This window comes from Temnothorax longispinosus, chromosome 8, assembly GCF_030848805.1.
Source record: "Temnothorax longispinosus isolate EJ_2023e chromosome 8, Tlon_JGU_v1, whole genome shotgun sequence".
In the NCBI taxonomy this organism is placed as follows: Eukaryota; Metazoa; Arthropoda; class Insecta; order Hymenoptera; family Formicidae; genus Temnothorax; species Temnothorax longispinosus.
The window spans coordinates 12,247,998-12,266,229 of record NC_092365.1 but is presented as its reverse complement, the minus strand read 5'-3'; the positions used below and the strand labels follow the sequence as shown (position 1 = coordinate 12,266,229).

General features: G+C 35.0%; 2 protein-coding genes, 1 long non-coding RNA gene and 1 pseudogene across 3 annotated transcripts; 1 reads left to right on the top strand and 3 right to left on the bottom strand.

Moving 5' to 3' along the window:
- Window positions 1–957: 957 nt before the first annotated feature.
- LOC139817700 (myb/SANT-like DNA-binding domain-containing protein 3) lies at window positions 958–4,014 on the bottom strand. The gene is made up of 4 exons (XM_071785964.1): window positions 2,410–4,014; window positions 2,066–2,176; window positions 1,710–1,771; window positions 958–1,624 (listed from the first exon to the last, which is right to left on the bottom strand). The coding sequence occupies exons 1-4, from the start codon at window positions 2,699–2,701 to the stop codon at window positions 1,589–1,591; spliced, it is 501 nt and encodes a 166-aa protein (XP_071642065.1). The 5' UTR covers window positions 2,702–4,014; the 3' UTR covers window positions 958–1,588.
- A 1,070-nt stretch (window positions 4,015–5,084) lies between these two features.
- On the bottom strand, window positions 5,085–5,982 carry LOC139817654 (uncharacterized). Its single transcript, XR_011733288.1, has 2 exons — window positions 5,882–5,982; window positions 5,085–5,740 (listed from the first exon to the last, which is right to left on the bottom strand). It is a non-coding gene; the product is annotated as an uncharacterized lncRNA (long non-coding RNA).
- Window positions 5,983–6,386: 404 nt separating this feature from the next.
- Window positions 6,387–8,371, bottom strand: LOC139817649 (putative nuclease HARBI1; annotated as a pseudogene).
- A 6,525-nt stretch (window positions 8,372–14,896) lies between these two features.
- LOC139817651 (putative nuclease HARBI1) lies at window positions 14,897–17,028 on the top strand. Its single transcript, XM_071785897.1, has 5 exons — window positions 14,897–15,141; window positions 15,231–15,431; window positions 15,580–15,837; window positions 16,260–16,475; window positions 16,557–17,028. The coding sequence occupies exons 1-5, from the start codon at window positions 15,030–15,032 to the stop codon at window positions 16,961–16,963; spliced, it is 1,194 nt and encodes a 397-aa protein (XP_071641998.1). The 5' UTR covers window positions 14,897–15,029; the 3' UTR covers window positions 16,964–17,028.
- The last annotated feature ends 1,204 nt before the right edge of the window (window positions 17,029–18,232 follow it).

Here is an 18,232-nt window from a genome sequence, read left to right as displayed (position 1 = left end):
ACTTGGATCACAGTGATTCAAGTACTAATAAATACTTAATTTTAGTGTTATTAATACACAAAATAAGTATTTATTACTAACCAGCTAGTAATATTTTTTTGTAAGGGAATAATCAACGATTATTTCCAAAGGTGAGAAAATAATTATATGGTAAATTATTTATTAATTTATAAATAGTATACTTCAAAAACGATATAACTGCTTAATATTTCATAGTTAAATGCGACAGAATACATTGTTATCAAATTTCCGATATTATTTTTATAATGCTGTACAAATGATAAGTTACTAGTTTTCATTGTTTCTGGAAATTATAATTTTATTATCAATTTAATCCGTACATACTAATAAACAGTATTATTAAAACATAGTACATTATTTTGCAGCTTATTGTAGAATAATCAGGTGGTAAATGTGCTACATTTTGGACTACTCCATGATGAAAAAAGTGACTATAGTATAGAGGAATAGTATTTGCAGTCCTGCTATTGTATCTTGAAATAAAATATTGATATTTTACACGGTTTTTTATTGATACTACAAAATTGACCAAAGTATATAGTCACAAAAAATACACATCGCAAGTTGGCATAAGTGAAGAAATCCTAGAAAGGGAGAAATAAAAAGTGGAGCAACTGTCGATAAAAAATTATAATTTTTATTTAAATAATTTTCATATTTGGTACCTTATCAATATTGTTACAATTCCCAATATACGATAATAAAATAATATCATGTACGATAATAAAATAAACTTGTATTTCTATATATTTTGCACTTGTTTCTTTGGTATTTTAAAGTAACAATTTAAAAGTAGATAACAATATAGATAACACAAGACAACTTCAATGTATACATACATATAGAACTAATTCTTTTGACATAGTGTTTAATATTTAATCTAAATAGAAACTAATATATAATCTAAATAGGAACTCTTTTAAGTGGAGTCTTGTGTTACCTATATTAAAAATGTATTCTATTCATATAATGTGAAATACTATTTCTTTCATATTTAGTATTAAGTACTCTTACAAGTAGTATAAACTAAAATACAACGGTTTCAATAAATGCATTAATTTTTTAACGAAAAACGTATTTTATATAATTCAAATAGAAAATAATGAAATTGTAAAAGAATATTATAAAATAATATAAAAGTAAAAGAACGATATTATTTCTTTTCAACAGAATTTAACTGTTTCTTTTCAAAAGAATCTAATTGTTTCTTAAGAACTTCTACTTGAAGTCTTTCTTTTTCTAATTGCATTTTGCAAATTGCTATTTCGATTGCCGTTTTTTCACAAAGATTTTCCTTCATTGTTTCTACTAATTCCAATTTGGATTGTGCAAGGTTATAATACCGTTCATTTCGTTTGGAAGCGTTTACTTGAAACTGTTTGGATTTCTTACGCTTCAAATTTGATCCTGATGCGCTACTTGTTGACGAATTGGATTTTTCCTTGGAGGATTGCGGTAGGACTGTTTGTATATCTTTCAGAGTCAATAAATCTTCATTTTTATTGTTGTTTGAGAACTGCAATTCTTTGCTCTTTTCAGAACTTAGCTTGACTGGTGTCCATTGAGCCTAATTTGCAGCATTTGAATCTTCTTCTTCAAGTATCTGTAACAAATATTTTAAGACAATAGTTTTTCTAATAATATTTTAAATATCAGATATATGGCATAAGTATTTTCGATATATATACCTCAACCACTTGATAAACGTCTTTATCGTCCAACTGTTCGTTGCTCTGTGGCTCATCTATGCCTGTAATACATATTATGCTGTCATAAGTATATATTTATTAATCCTAACATAAAAATCAATGACATTCTTTGTTTCTTATATGTTATGTCTTTAAAAAAGTTTTTTGTTAAGTAAACAAAAAATTGAATCATATATATTATCAAATTTTTATATTTAAGAAAATAATACGTACCCTGTAATGTTCATGCATATATATACACCAATTTCTAAATTCTTTTATTTTAATTGCAAATTTTAAAGTTTACTAATTGTATAAATGTTCTAAGGAATATATAAAATTATTTTATAGCATACCTGGCATGTAATCGCTGTCAAATTTATTAGGTAAACCTTCAACTGATGGCTGAATAATACCTTTGACCCTCTCAGCAATAGGATCATCAATGATATTCATCTTTCCACCACCTGTATACAAATTACTGATAAAATATACTTGTAGATATAACTTACCTGTATATAATCTATATTATTATTTTTAAAATATACACTAAATAAATTGAATTAATATTTTAATAAAATATTATATGGGCTGCATTCCGATATTCACTGCCAGTACTGAAAATTTATAGTGTACATGACGTAAACTGTAGATTTTTAGTACTAGCAGTAAATATTGAAACACAGCTATGATATAATACCTGTTTTGAAAAGTTCACTACGAATATCAGCAAAATGTTTCCGAGTTTTTTTCTTTAGGTTATCCCAACAGTTCTTCAGACATCCGACATCCCGATGTCCTGAGATGGAATTGCTGTTGAACTCCTTTGCAATGTTTAGCCAACAATTCTCTTTGTCTTTTAGGCTGACATTGTCAGTCTTTTTATTTTCTATAATGCTTCTTTCTCGCTCTATTATTTCTATTAATTTTATTTTCTCCAAATTTGAGAAATTTGGTAGTCTCTTCTTTTGACTTGATTGAACTTTTGCCATATTTATATTTTGCTGTATTCAGATTGTTACACAACATAAAACTGTATACCGTTGATACCGTTGATACGCACGATATGCACACATAACCTGTTTTACATATAAGATCCCACCGACCAGCGTGCACCTATTTTCGCGCGTTCTCCTACTTGAATTAACCAATCACATTCTATGTTTGAGAAGAAAGAGAAATCTTCGAGAGTTTCTTCGTATAAACTATAGGTTTACGTAAACTGCAGTTATAAACACATTGTGGATTGCAATACGAGTTTAACCATGGCGTTAGATATAACGGCTGTTCAGCTAAGCTCGGTTTAAACTTAGATTTGTGGAACTGGGCCTAAGAACAATCTTATAAATAAAACGTTATTAATGGTTAAGAAATGTTTTGTTTTACATATACAGGGTGTCCGAAAAATCGCCTACTCCACTTCGGGAGGTGATTCGGGACCCAAAAACAAGCAAAAAAGTTCATACAAACATAGGTCCGGAAATGAGCCGTTTCCGAGTTATAGCCACTTTTATGTTCAAAAATCGTAAATTTTTATTTTCAATTTTTTTAAATTACAATTACCAAATTCTCTCAAGTTTCTGTCTACATTTCGAAAAGACGCTATTCCCGGTACATCTCGATTTGGAAAAGGCTGGATGTATAATCTTCTTGCCTCGGCAGCATTACTTTGAGCAAGACCATACATAAGATGCATATCAGCTAATTCATTAAAACTTAAACGATCCATTGATGAATACGGAAAGATTAGATACAACCTAAAAGTAAGGTGTTGTTAAATAATAATTTGAAACTTATTGGCTACGTTTACACCCAGCGACCTGATCGCGGCCTGACCTATATTGTGACCCGAAATAGGTCTAGTCATCATTCGTTTACACCGAAAGAAACCTAAAAATTGACGGGATCGTATTTGGGATCGCCCTGAATTGCAGCGAATCCGAACAAGCAAATGAAGCTTTTAGGTCATTTTAGGACGCGTCGCGCTTGATCGCGCGTTTACATCGCAAATGATAACGGCCGATTTCAGGTCGGGTCACTAAAATACGCGGCCTGATCTGAAGCCAGGTCCGGTCGTCTATCAACTGTTTACAGCAGGCGGGCTAAATAATTTAGGTCGAATTTGAGGTACAGGCCGCGGCCTAATTTCAGGGTGTAAACGTAGCCATTGAAAAGCCGTGATTTACTTACTGATTTTGAATAGGCGTGAAAACAACTGATTTCAAGTAGCCGTGAAAACAACTGATTTTGAATAGCCGTGAAAACAACTGATTTTGAATAGCCGTGAAAACAACTGATTTCAAGTAGCCGTAAAAACAACTGATTTCTTTTAAAAATAATGTAATTGTTACAAATATTGAAAAATTGAAAAAAAATAAAAAAAATAAATTTAAAAAAATTAAAAATATTTAAAAATAAAAATTTTTAATTTAAGAAATAATTAAGAAAGAGGGATGCCAAGCGGATTCTAAATTACGATTTTTGAACATAAAAGTGGCTATAACTCGGAAACGGCTCATTTCCGGATCTATGTTTGTATGAACTTTTTTGCTTGTTTTTGGGTCCCGAATCACCTCCCGAAGTGGAGTAGGCGATTTTTCGGACACCCTGTATATACGCATATATTAATATGCATGTAAAAAATACATATAATAAATTACATATGTTGCATTAAGGGGATCCTATAGTGGCGGTAGTTACCGACATTTTTTCATTTTAAGGAATCTTTGAATTGGTTTTACAGAATTGCAAGTTTTTGGTCTAGAATTAAAGTACGCACAAAAATCTACATCGCGTTATACGATTTCATATCGGAAACAAAAAAAAATTAAAAATTTTACTAATTTGGGCACATATACAACTGTCATCTGACGACAATAACAAAATTACTTCAGTTTATATATATATAATGACACCAAGGCGACGTAGGTACAACCATGGTGTAAATAGACAGGTGAAGCATTCCCGATGCTGCGCACTCGTTCAGTTTTTGAACCAATCAGCGCGCGACCTTTTTTGCGAGAAAAGCAATATGGCTGCTTCCATCAATTCGTAGTCCGTTACGTCCGTTATCCGTCGCGTGCGTCTGTTGTGCGGGAAATATTTTGTGTTCAACTTTTGCGACTTTAATAAAACATACGCAGTAAGTAGTAAATATAATTAATGTTGAGAAGCATTTATATTGGTTGATATTTGCTAAATAACCCGGTTGCAAAAAAATATTTTTCAACGTTTTTAAAAACATTTTTAGTAATAAAAAAAATATTTAAAAAACGTTTAAATTAATAGAACAGATTCTTTTTTTCTTATTAAAAAAGTATTTATTTTATTGATTTTTTCATTATTCACTGGCAATTTAAATTCTTATTTTTGCTGTATTTATTTTAACATTGTAAAAAAACGTTTTTTTAACATTAAAAAAAATGTGTTTTTAATTATTTTAAAAAATTAAAGAATTTATTGCGAAAAATATTACCTCAGACGCTCTTCACGAAATGAGGGAGGTTCCAGGTTCAAATCCTGGCTGAGGTAATATTTTTCGCAATAAATTCTTTACAGTTTTTTAAAATAATTAATTCGCGTCGTATTATGTATTATGTATTATGTATTATGCGTCGTATTATGTGCGTTGTATTATGATCATCTAGGAATCATGTCGACTTGTTGTGTGAGAAATTGCAAAAGTCGTTCCGGTGGAGCTACGAAAACGAAAGACATCAAGTTCTTTCCATTTCCGCAAAATCGCGAATTAAAAGAAAAATGGCTCGAAGCTTGCCACCGAGAAGAAGAAAATTTAAACATAAACAGCGGTAAATTTCAAGAATCATTTGAATTCGTATACAGTATAAAAACGTTACCTAATTTTATTCTGTTTGAATAAAATATTTATTTTTTTCGTTACATGTCTTTTTATTATTATTTAAGTAAATTGCGTTTCAACCGAGGTTTCAACCCTTCTTCCTCACACTATAATTCAGAATCTACACTGTGGACGTGCGGTTAATTGACTCTAATCAAATTACGTAACCAAACTAGAACAGAATTAAAACAGAAGTTTAATAAATAAACTAATAAATGTAAGTTTAATTGTCATTAGTTTATTTATTTATTTAAGGTTTTATCTAAAATTTTACATGATTCACACATTTTTATTTCTTATAAGCGAACTTCACCTTAAAGTGAGCGCAACAAAATGGGTCGCCTCCTGATTGGTTCAACCGCCAAAGCTGCCGCCATTATGCGCAATGCTTCACCTTGTTTTTTACACCATGGGTACAACATGTAGGAACAATATCGTGTAAATAAAACTAAGATTCAACGTCTAGAAAAAAAGATTTTGTAAAATGAAGTTTTATTAAGCAAAAGCACATTCAGGTTGATAGGATAAGCAATATTGCGTGTAGCGAAAGATGGCGCAGCAATCGAACAAAGACAGATGCCTCTCGTTAGACAAGGACAGATATAGATATATAACATAGAAAACAGGATTAGAAATGTTGACATTACCGACGTCGAGGAAGTTCGGCCTTCGCTATAGGATCCCCTTAAGCGTTTGACTTTTATTTGCTCTATTTTTTTATTTGTTTACTTTTTATTTAATTTTATGAGCCTTCTCCTTTTTATTGTTAAAATAATATATTTGTATTATAAAAGATAAAAATAAAATAGAGGACAGAATAACAAGAAAAGCAATTGTTTATTTTTTTACATTAATTTAATTGCTGAGATTATTACATTTAATTTTATTGAGATAGTAAATGACATAATTCGTCTCGGATATGCACTCCAGTTTCATGTTCTCTTACTGCTTCATCAAAATTAACACGCAAGTTTTGTGCTTCCATGTCAGGATACTGGTCATTTTACCATACGCACCATATCGCGCAATTTGAAATGATATAGTTGTCTAAAACGTTGCTTGAGACACCCAAATGCGTTTTCAATTATTACCCTGCAGGAACTTAGTTTCTGATTAAATATTCTCTGTGCACGTGTCAGATGTCCGTTATCCCTGTATGGTACAATTAATTCTTTCAAACATGGGTATGCGCTATCTCCAAGCAAAAAATAATTATCTATAAGAAAATGTATAATTTTAAAATATCAATTTTTTATTATTAGCCTACTTATATTATTTATAGAATTTTTCAACTAGCCTGTACACAATTTATGTAAATCGTTACGCAATGAAGAATTTTTGAAAACCCTTGCGTCGTGGACAGAACCAGGATATCCAATGAAAACATCAATAAACTGCATTTTATGATTTACTGTTCCTTGAATATGCAAGGAAAAGTATTGCTTTCGATTAATATAAGAATCTGGATCTTCTCTGGGTTTATCTATTCTAATTTGTGAACCGTCAATAGCACCTGAAAAAAAAAAAACATTAGAGCTCAGACACAATGAGAAGAATAAAGAATAAGAAAAAGGAATAAGAAACAAAGAATAAAAGTTTATAGTCGTATCTTATTTCAATACACGTATATTGAAGTAAGATGCGACTATGAATTCCTATTCTTTGTTCCTTATTCCTTTATTCTATTCCTTATTCCTCTTACTGTGTCTAAGTCTTTAAAGTATTCAACATCTTATAGCTTCTGCACACAGGACGTGGAAATGCTTGCCATTCGGTTAGAAGTAACGCAGTAGCCAATAATTTTTTGCTCTTATAGAAAAGCGAAAAAAAATTTAGCTGCGTTGTAAGCGTTTCTGCGTCTTGTATGCAGAAGCTATTACATGCATAAATATAAACATAATCAATGATATAAGGAAATCTTTTTACGTTACATTACTAATTATACGAGGGAATCCTTTTCTTTCTCTATAATATGTTGCAGTTTCTTCTTTTTCAGCTAATGTTGGATATTTAATGATGTCAGGTGCTAGTAACATTATAAAATTTGTTACTCTCGTTATTATATTGTACAAAGTACTCAGTGTTATTCCAAATCGATCAGCTACTTCACGATATGATGCAGTTTGATGTCCTACGAACCACAGGTAACACAATAAATGTTTTTCAGCCGTTATGTCAAGACGTCCAGCATCATCTAAATGTAAATGTCAATTTCCTTCATGTCCAAAATAACACATTCTTGTTATAACACCCACACACGTGCGCGCGCACACAACAGACATATTTTTTATATACATACAAATATTATTATATAAAATTTTATATATACATATAATACATACCTTGTAAAGAAACAAATATCTCAGATATTCTGAATCGATTTATCAGTTCATACGTCTTTTCTCTTGATATCCGAAAGTGCATAATAAAGTCTATCTCATTATAATTCCGAACAATATCTTCTACGTAATTTTGTATTTTTACATGCTCAATTCTTTGAATCATTCCAAAAATTGGATGTATTATTCGTAACTCGTTATGATCTGAAATATAATTATATTAGGTTAGATTGTAGATGATATTTATTTTGTTAACATTAATCAATTTTGCCACATGAAATAATAGTAATTACCATCATCATCTTCATCCCAGATAGGTTCTGCGTACAATAACAGTGGTGGTGGTGGTAAAACAAAATCTTCTTCGTCTGATAAATCAACGTCTTCAATTACGTGTTGCGCCATGTTGATTCTTGCACTGTGCCGTTCTTTTCCTTCCTCTCAGTATTCTTGCACTAGAAAAATTTCTGCTGTACTCGCCAGTTCTAGTTCAGAACCAGTGCAACTGAAAAGAACAAACCTATTATATCGGCGCGCGACACAAATTATCGATGTATTTTTCTATTAATAAATTTAAAAAATTATTATATACATTGTTTTACATGTTAATACAAAAATTTGGATTAAAATATAAAAATCCACTCTTGGCCAATATGTACGTTTTTTTATTTAAAAAGAATCTGTTTATTCAACAATCTCTATTTAAAGAATTAATGTCAGCGCAATGATATTATTAAGTACTGAAAAAAATTATAGTTTATACTGTTCTTTTTCCTGTTTTTGAATTTATTTTCCATTAAATGTATAACGTACCGTACATATTGTTGCTCAACGGAAACCGCGAGAAGGTGGTGGTCTCTTCCGTCAGGAGGGAAATGTAAAAATAATTTTTTACATTTCCCTGTGTGTGTGTGTGTGTGTGTGTGTGTGTGTGTGTGTGTGTGTGTGTGTGTGCGTGTGCGCGCGCGTGTGGGTGTGTGTGGGTGTGTGGGTGTGTGTGTGTACACTACACATGCATTTATGTTCTACAAGCGATCGAGATGGCTATTACGGAAAGATTTCTTACGCTTCTAATTTTTAAGCGTGATGTTCATTACGGACATTATTTATTACATGCTATACTCTTTAAGCGTGATGTCTATTACGGACAAGATGTTTTACACGCTTATCATTTTGAAGCGTGATGTCTTTTATAGACAAAATTGCCAATATAATAAACAAATAAATTTTTCATTCCTTCGGCTATAATTGGCACACAATCATCGTGACGATTCGACCATTGGTTTTGGTCCTCGTCGTCAAGACGTTAATAATCTTTGATACTTATATATATATATATATATATATATATATATATATATATATATATAAGCATATCTCATATTTAAAATAATTTAAATTTAATTTAATTATTCAATTCATTGCGAAAAATATTACCTCAGCCAGGGTTCGAACCTGGAACCTCCCTCATTCCGTGTAGGGTGTCGTACCAATTTGACCACTGAGGCATGTGGTAATATTTATCGCAATAACACACTAAACAATAATAAGATGGAGACACCGATATTCAGCCGCGGTGTATAATAAAACCTAAAGTACATTCGTACATTGCCATTATAATAAACAAATACATTTTTCATTACTTCGGCTATAATTAATTGGCACACAATCATCGTGACGATTCGACCATTGGTTTTGCTCCTCGTCGTCAAGACGTTAATAATCTTTGATACCTTTATTGGTACGACGCCTTACACGGAATGAGGGAGGTTCCAGGTTCGAACCCTGGCTGAGGTAATATTTTTTGCAATTTTAAATTATTTTAAATATGAAATGCTTATATATAATGCGACGACGACGTCCTCACGGTCTCGCCGGCCGTGGAGGAGCGCGCCGTCGCTTTCTTCACTATAGATCTCTTTATAATTCGCGATATTTCTCTCCGAAACCCCGATGGTAGCTCGACTGAGTATTTTTAAGATGTAATGTTGAGCGCCAGGTGCGATTCCTCGCACCACGATACACGAGATCGCAGTATTCTCAGGCGTGGGCTTCTTTGATCAACCGCGGTTGGAATAGGAGAGGGAGCGTAGCACAATCATCACTCTCAAATAACAAAGAACATAAAATTATATTTCATTGTACTGCAGATAACAAGTGGAAGGTAAATGTGTTCTACGGCGAACAAGCAGAATTCGAGTACGCGCCACGTGTCACCCCACGAGCGCGATACTCATTCCGTCGCTGAACTGCACGGCAATCCCGATCGAATTCGTACAAGAGTATTCCCCGACATAAGTTGCAGCGAATTCTACCCGGACGGTCAAACGCGAAATACTCGAAACGTCTACGTCTACCAATTAAACAATTAACGCAATTTCCTTACGGTCTACCGCGACAACGCTGGGGATCTTCTCTCCCCTCGAGACGCACGAATGGCCTCACCCGTAAACTCGCCACAACCGTGGGCCATTAATCCCGATGAAACGCACGGACAGCTAATTACAAATGGCACGAGCTTAACCGGCAACGATAACTACGAGACTCTCTCACGCGCGAGAGCCACTTCTCAAAACTACGGCACGGTTAAGCCAACGGCGATCATGAAATTCCACGCGACGAAATTGCCCGCAACGAAAGTACACGCAACGAAATTACACGAAACGAAATCACCCGCAACGAAATTACACGAAACGAAATCATACGAAACGAAACCACAAGCACGCTGACTGTCGGCGGCCGTACGTTCGCATCCCCGAGACGGGCACTCGCGATCACTTTGTCGCGCGGGCCCTCCCGCGGTATGGCACTCGGTATTCTTCAATTACGGCTGAGTTCATACATTACCGCGGCACAACGCGACTCCCGGGAGGGCCTAGGTATTACCGCGATCTTACTTCGAGGAAGGCTGAGCAGTGGCCTTACAAATTCCTCCTGGTTCCGGCAGCTCGTCGTTCGGTTTGCAGGGCTGGATGTTGCCGGGATGGCGGCTCGCACGACAGTAACGTTCCCTCGGTCCTGCGGGACCACGCTGGGCCCGCGGGCGCCTGCGCGCGCCGGTTTCCCTAGCCTGGTCGGTGCTGCGCCCTGGCCTGCCAGCGATCCCTCTAGGCGATCGCCGCGCCCTGCGAGGGCGCCCCTCGCATCCGCTGTCGTCCGCTGGCGGTGGTTTAAAAGCCCGCCTGTGTGAGACCGGCTGTCCAGGCCGCGACTCATCATCCGGCTGTTCGACGGCCAGGCTGGACGGGCCATGGCTCGTCGACCGGTGGCGGTTTCCCGGTGGTGACCCCGTTCCTCGACGGGGACCTTCGTCGGGGCGTCCCCCCTCTCGGGTCCTCCGTTTCCGGGCTGCATTGCTGTTGTGCGGGCTATGTAGGTGCTTTGACAGGCCAGCGGCTGTTCCGGCTGTGGGCTCCAGCGTGACCCGTCCGTCGACCGTCCGTCCTTGGAAGCTCCCTGCTTTCCAGCCGTAAGTCCCTCGGTTCGGCATACACCGTTACAATTCCGTGACCCTGGCCATCTGCTCCGCACTCCCTCGACCTGTAACGCTCGTAAGAGATCTTAAGCCTGACCTAAGTTCGCTCTCCGCCCGCCCCGGGCGGAGGCACCATCCCTGACGCCTCCCTCGGCCGAGCTCCCACCTGGGGTGAGGGACGTGACATTTGTCACGTCACAATAAGTATCAAAGATTATTAACGTCTTGACAACGAGGACCAAAACCAATGGTCGAATCGTCACGATTGTGTGCCAATTATAGCCGAAGGAATAAAAAATTTTAAAATTGTTAATAATTTAATCATCCGCAGCATGCAGCCTTAAAGTACTGTGGTCTTTTTTAACAGCACTAGCGTATAATTTGTCCGTCGACATAAGAGACAAATGTTTGTCTTCAATCGTCATGCTTATAGATGTTTCTCCTTTTGCCTTCAATGCTGACTTAAAAACGCAAATGGCATTAACGGTAGCCGACAAAAGTTTGTTGCGATTTTTTGTTTTTAAGTTAGTTAAAGTGGAAAACATTCTCTCTGCATCGGCATTTGAATTTGGAAGTGATCGGACAGCATTCAGAACATTTGTCAAGCTTGGATATTTAGCAATATTATTTGAGTGCTGACATTGCAAAATTTTTTTTCACATATTATCGAAATTTAATGTAGAAAGGCTTTCTTTCTCCTTTATTGTATAATCTAATGGCAATGCAATCCATTCTTTTTTTAAAGCAATTTGATCAAAACCGCCGATAGTTTTAGATACGAAAGAAACATACAGAATAAAGTTAGTTTAGCTAGGATCAGAATGTGATGAATACCTTGACGAATTAATGATGCAAGGGCACAAAGACGCAGTGACAAGTGTTAAGAAAACTGCTTGACGTTTTATGTGACTGCTGCAGAAGAAATTCGTAAAAGGTTACCTGTGAATGATTTATTTTTATCAAAATTACAAGTGTTTGAACCTTCTGTAAGTTTATTCGATACTGATAGAGAAACATCATTTAATGATCATTTAAAGTTCAAAGTGTAAACCTTAATATCGTCTAAATGGTTATATTTATGAAAAAAATATGAGACTTTTTTTGTAGATTGTTAAATTTTCTACAAAAATATGTATTGATTATTTCATAATTTTTGATAGTCGATATAATACAAAATTCATAAGAAGCAAAAACAAGTTTTATAAAATTTATTAAACTTTAACTTTGAATATCTTTTGAACGGTTGAATTTATGAAAAAATGATAAGAGATCTTTTTTGTAGAGCGGTAAATTTACTACAGAAAATCTATGTAACGCAATGCTGTATTACTGTTTGTTAGATAATTATAAAATTTTTTCTATCTTACTAAATAAAAAATAAAAAATCGCGATGAGCGACCTGTTAATATTAATATTAAAGGTATATGAGCAAATCTTCGGAAGTCCGATGGGTTCCCCTCTCTCTCCGATTTTAGCGGATATAGTCATGGAGGACCTTGAGACGCATTGTTTGCAATTGCTCAGTTTTCATATTTCCTTTTTCAAAAGATACGTTGATGACATTTTCGCGATTGTTCCTAGATCTGGTATTGACGAGTTACTTAGAGTTTTCAATAGTTATCACACCAGATTAAAATTTACATTTGAAACAGAAAAGAATAGTTCTCTAAGTTTTCTTGACACAACAGTGATTCGAGAGGGGACTGTGTTGCTTACGAATTGGTATCGAAAACCCACTTTTTCGGGGCGATACATAAACTATTTTTCGAATCACCCTCTTAAATACAAAATTAATATTATACGTAATCTTGTTGACCGAGCTATTCTTTTATCTGGCGTACGTTTTCATAAGTCTAATCAAATCGAAATAAAAAAGATTCTTTCAAATAATTGTTATCCAACAAAATTAATTAACAAGTACATTAACATCAGGCTTAACGAGTTACAGACACGTCATAACAACAATAATAGCTCTAGCAGTAACAATGTAGCCCGGGATCCTCGAAAATTTATCACTATACCGTATATTAAGGGTTTCAGTGACGATGTTGGCCGTACAATGCGTGATGCAGAATTTAAGGTTCTCCTCACCATTCCGAAAAAGTTGGATTGTATTATTAGAAGAGGGAAGGATGCGCTACCGAAGCTTAAGCAAACGGAGTTGATATATGAGATTGATTGTACTAATTGCAACGCTGCATATATTGGTCAAACAAAAAGGCACCTAGAGACACGTGTTAAGGAACATTTCTGTGATATTAGGAAGAATAGTGATAATCATTCTGTGGTTAGTAAGCACCGTCTCACGCATAACCACGATTTCAATTGGCAAAAACCAAAAATTTTATATAAGGAGCGACACTTTAAGAAACGAGAAATCTCTGAGATGTTTTTTATTAAAAAATGCGGTTGCGCAATCAATCTTCAAAAAGACACAGAAAGTCTGCCCGCGAATTACAACCGTGTGATTGGCGTCACTTAATTTACACTTTTGTTCTGTTCGTTTCCACCTGTGAACACATCTATTTATTTGTTATGTATCGGTCATTTAGTATGACTTCGTCTGTCACGCTGTACTGATGTGTTTGCAGTTATGGCTTGCGACGTTTCTTCGTTCTGCGCTACCGTTCTCATTTTCCGTTTTGACGCACAGAATATGTAAGCTTTTCATTTTACTTTGTACATTATTTATAACTTAACAATTCAATTTTATTCTTACTTTTTATTTTATGACTTCTGAGCGTTTTTATCTTTTTGACTATCCTGAATTTATTTCACTTTTTTAGCTTTACGTGTGCATGATGTGGTTAGGGCACGATGTCAGCGACGTAATCGATATTCTGTACGCGGTTTTTGAGGATGCATAGCTTGATGAATCACTTGAGAAGGACCGAAATTGCGGTTGAAACGTTGTGAATTTTAAATATATTAATTATTTGGCCAGTTGGGTCGAACAAAAACGACTTTTGTTTAATATTAAAGGCTAAAATTTTAACAGGTATCTTATTTTACCTTCCTGCAAGTATATATGCTATTCGTGAAATGAAAAAAAAAGTTGCTCCAAAATGACACACCCTAATGTGTAGTGTACACACACACACACACACACACAACACACACACACACACACACACACACAGGGAAATGTAAAAAATTATTTTTACATTTCCCTCCTGACGGAAGAGACCATCACCTTCTCGCGGTTTCCGTTGAGCAACAATATGTACGGTACGTTATACATTTAATGGAAAATAAATTCAAAAACAGGAAAAAGAACAGTATAAACTATAATTTTTTTCAGTACTTAATAATATCATTGCGCTGACATTAATTCTTTAAATAGAGATTGTTGAATAAACAGATTCTTTTTAAATAAAAAAACGTACATATTGGCCAAGAGTGAATTTTTATATTTTAATCCAAATTTTTGTATTAACATGTAAAACAATGTATATAATAATTTTTTAAATTTATTAATAGAAAAATACATCGATAATTTGTGTCGCGCGCCGATATAATAGGTTTGTTCTTTTCAGTTGCACTGGTACTGCACTGGTTCTGAACTAGAACTAGCGAGTACAGCAGAAATTTTTCTAGTGCAAGAATACTGAGAGGAAGGAAAAGAACGGCACAGTGCAAGAATCAACATGGCGCAACACGTAATTGAAGACGTTGATTTATCAGACGAAGAAGATTTTGTTTTACCACCACCACCACTGTTATTGTACGCAGAACCTATCTGGGATGAAGATGATGATGGTAATTACTATTATTTCATGTGGCAAAATTGATTAATGTTAACAAAATAAATATCATCTACAATCTAACCTAATATAATTATATTTCAGATCATAACGAGTTACGAATAATACATCCAATTTTTGGAATGATTCAAAGAATTGAGCATGTAAAAATACAAAATTACGTAGAAGATATTGTTCGGAATTATAATGAGATAGACTTTATTATGCACTTTCGGATATCAAGAGAAAAGACGTATGAACTGATAAATCGATTCAGAATATCTGAGATATTTGTTTCTTTACAAGGTATGTATTATATGTATATATAAAATTTTATATAATAATATTTGTATGTATATAAAAAATATGTCTGTTGTGTGCGCGCGCACGTGTGTGGGTGTTATAACAAGAATGTGTTATTTTGGACATGAAGGAAATTGACATTTACATTTAGATGATGCTGGACGTCTTGACATAACGGCTGAAAAACATTTATTGTGTTACCTGTGGTTCGTAGGACATCAAACTGCATCATATCGTGAAGTAGCTGATCGATTTGGAATAACACTGAGTACTTTGTACAATATAATAACGAGAGTAACAAATTTTATAATGTTACTAGCACCTGACATCATTAAATATCCAACATTAGCTGAAAAAGAAGAAACTGCAACATATTATAGAGAAAGAAAAGGATTCCCTCGTATAATTAGTAATGTAACGTAAAAAGATTTCCTTATATCATTGATTATGTTTATATTTATGCATGTAATAGCTTCTGCATACAAGACGCAGAAACGCTTACAACGCAGCTAAATTTTTTTTCGCTTTTCTATAAGAGCAAAAAATTATTGGCTACTGCGTTACTTCTAACCGAATGGCAAGCATTTCCACGTCCTGTGTGCAGAAGCTATAAGATGTTGAATACTTTAAAGACTTAGACACAGTAAGAGGAATAAGGAATAGAATAAAAGAATAAGGAACAAAGAATAGGAATTCATAGTCGCATCTTACTTCAATATACGTGTATTGAAATAAGATACGACTATAAACTTTTATTCTTTGTTTCTTATTCCTTTTTCTTATTCTTTATTCTTCTCATTGTGTCTGAGCTCTAATGTTTTTTTTTTTCAGGTGCTATTGACGGTTCACAAATTAGAATAGATAAACCCAGAGAAGATCCAGATTCTTATATTAATCGAAAGCAATACTTTTCCTTGCATATTCAAGGAACAGTAAATCATAAAATGCAGTTTATTGATGTTTTCATTGGATATCCTGGTTCTGTCCACGACGCAAGGGTTTTCAAAAATTCTTCATTGCGTAACGATTTACATAAATTGTGTACAGGCTAGTTGAAAAATTCTATAAATAATATAAGTAGGCTAATAATAAAAAATTGATATTTTAAAATTATACATTTTCTTATAGATAATTATTTTTTGCTTGGAAATAGCGCATACCCATGTTTGAAAGAATTAATTGTACCATACAGGGATAACGGACATCTGACACGTGCACAGAAAATATTTAATCAGAAACTAAGTTCCTGCAGGGTAATAATTGAAAACGCATTTGGGTGTCTCAAGCAACGTTTTAGACAACTATATCATTTCAAATTGCGCGATATGGTGCGTATGGTACGCGTGATACATGCGTGTTGCGTACTTCATAATATTGCAAAAATTGAAGATTTGCAATATCTTGAAGAGCCAATAAATGACCAGTATCCTGACATGGAAGCACAAAACTTGCGTGTTAATTTTGATGAAGCAGTAAGAGAACATAAAACTGGAGTGCATATCCGAGACGAATTATGTCATTTACTATCTCAATAAAATTAAATGTAATAATCTCAGCAATTAAATTAATGTAAAAAAATAAACAATTGCTTTTCTTGTTATTTTGTCCTCTATTTTATTTTTATCTTTTATAATACAAATATATTATTTTAACAATAAAAAGGAGAAGGCTCATAAAATTAAATAAAAAGTAAACAAATCAAAAAATAGAGCAAATAAAAGTCAAACGCTTAATGCAACATTTGTAATTTATTATATGTATTTTGTACATGCTGTCACGACTTTTTGCACTCCCGGACCGCTCCGGGACGTGTGTCGGATCAAAAGGACTTAGGAGAGCGGGATAGTAGGCCTCTCCAGTGGTTTCCTCGCACCTCCGATACTCCACGAAATGTTCCGAATGTTGGGCGCCAGACGCGTACATTCGCGTCCACGAAATCGCGAAAACCTAAACGAGACGCAAAACGAAGTGTGTGGAGGTGCGTGGAATCGGCTAGCTTGACCTAATCACGGGCGGGGTTAATGAAGGGCAGCGCGATATCCGGCGGGGTGACACGTAAATTTTGTAACTCAGTATGATAACAAAGAAAATAACATTTATTGAGTACTGGTTGTCGAGAAAATAACAACGTTTATCCATCCGGCTTCGATCAAACACAAAATAAAGCCCATAACAAATCAAGAATAGCCGGTGGCGGGATGCCTGGATTTATTCCACAGAAACAATCTTTAACGCGGCTATTAAACATACGCGAAGCAAAGCTTATTGTAGGCGCACGGAAGGCGCAGTTCTCAAACACTTAATAGTAATAATACTAACGCGAGATACGAAAAGTAACGAAAAATGTCGCGAAATGGTGGTGCACCACGCTCGATGCGCGTGAACACCACGCCCGTACGAGAATTCCATCGCCAGGCTATCTTAATCTACACGAGAATTTTCTAAATGGGCGCAACACGGAGGCGTCGAGATTTGTGACAATACAAGGAATACTATTTCTAACGTAAAATTCGAGGTCATCGCGAGCAGGGCAGGACGCCATAGGGCGTAACGCAAGTAATACCGAACGCCAGGGGCTTGTGAACGAAAGTTTCTCAACGCGAGAGCAAACCTAACGTAACTACTCCATCGACACCAATGGGAGTTTGACACAATTAGCAACCCGTAATAACGAGATCCGAACACAATCGATACGCTAACACCCGACGCGAGAACACAAGAACTTTCCGACGCGAAGAAACGGTAACACAATTTCCGAAGTACCGGCCCGTATGCTGCCGTCCATCAAGGTCGCGAGGACGACG

What these genes read in the sequence shown, in the direction of transcription:
- LOC139817651 (XM_071785897.1), top strand. Translation starts at nt 15,030, where the DNA reads ATGGCGCAACACGTAATTGAAGACGTTGATTTATCAGACGAAGAAGAT. An exon ending in CTGGGATGAAGATGATGATG is followed by an intron (nt 15,142 to 15,230) that starts GTAATTACTATT and finishes ATTATATTTCAG; the next exon opens with ATCATAACGAGTTACGAATA. An exon ending in TTTACATAAATTGTGTACAG is followed by an intron (nt 16,476 to 16,556) that starts GCTAGTTGAAAA and finishes ATTTTCTTATAG; the next exon opens with ATAATTATTTTTTGCTTGGA.
- LOC139817700 (XM_071785964.1), bottom strand. Translation starts at nt 2,701, where the DNA reads ATGGCAAAAGTTCAATCAAGTCAAAAGAAGAGACTACCAAATTTCTCA. An exon ending in TGACAGCGATTACATGCCAG is followed by an intron (nt 1,772 to 2,065) that starts GTATGCTATAAA and finishes TATGTATTACAG; the next exon opens with GCATAGATGAGCCACAGAGC. An exon ending in ACGTTTATCAAGTGGTTGAG is followed by an intron (nt 1,625 to 1,709) that starts GTATATATATCG and finishes TATTTGTTACAG; the next exon opens with ATACTTGAAGAAGAAGATTC.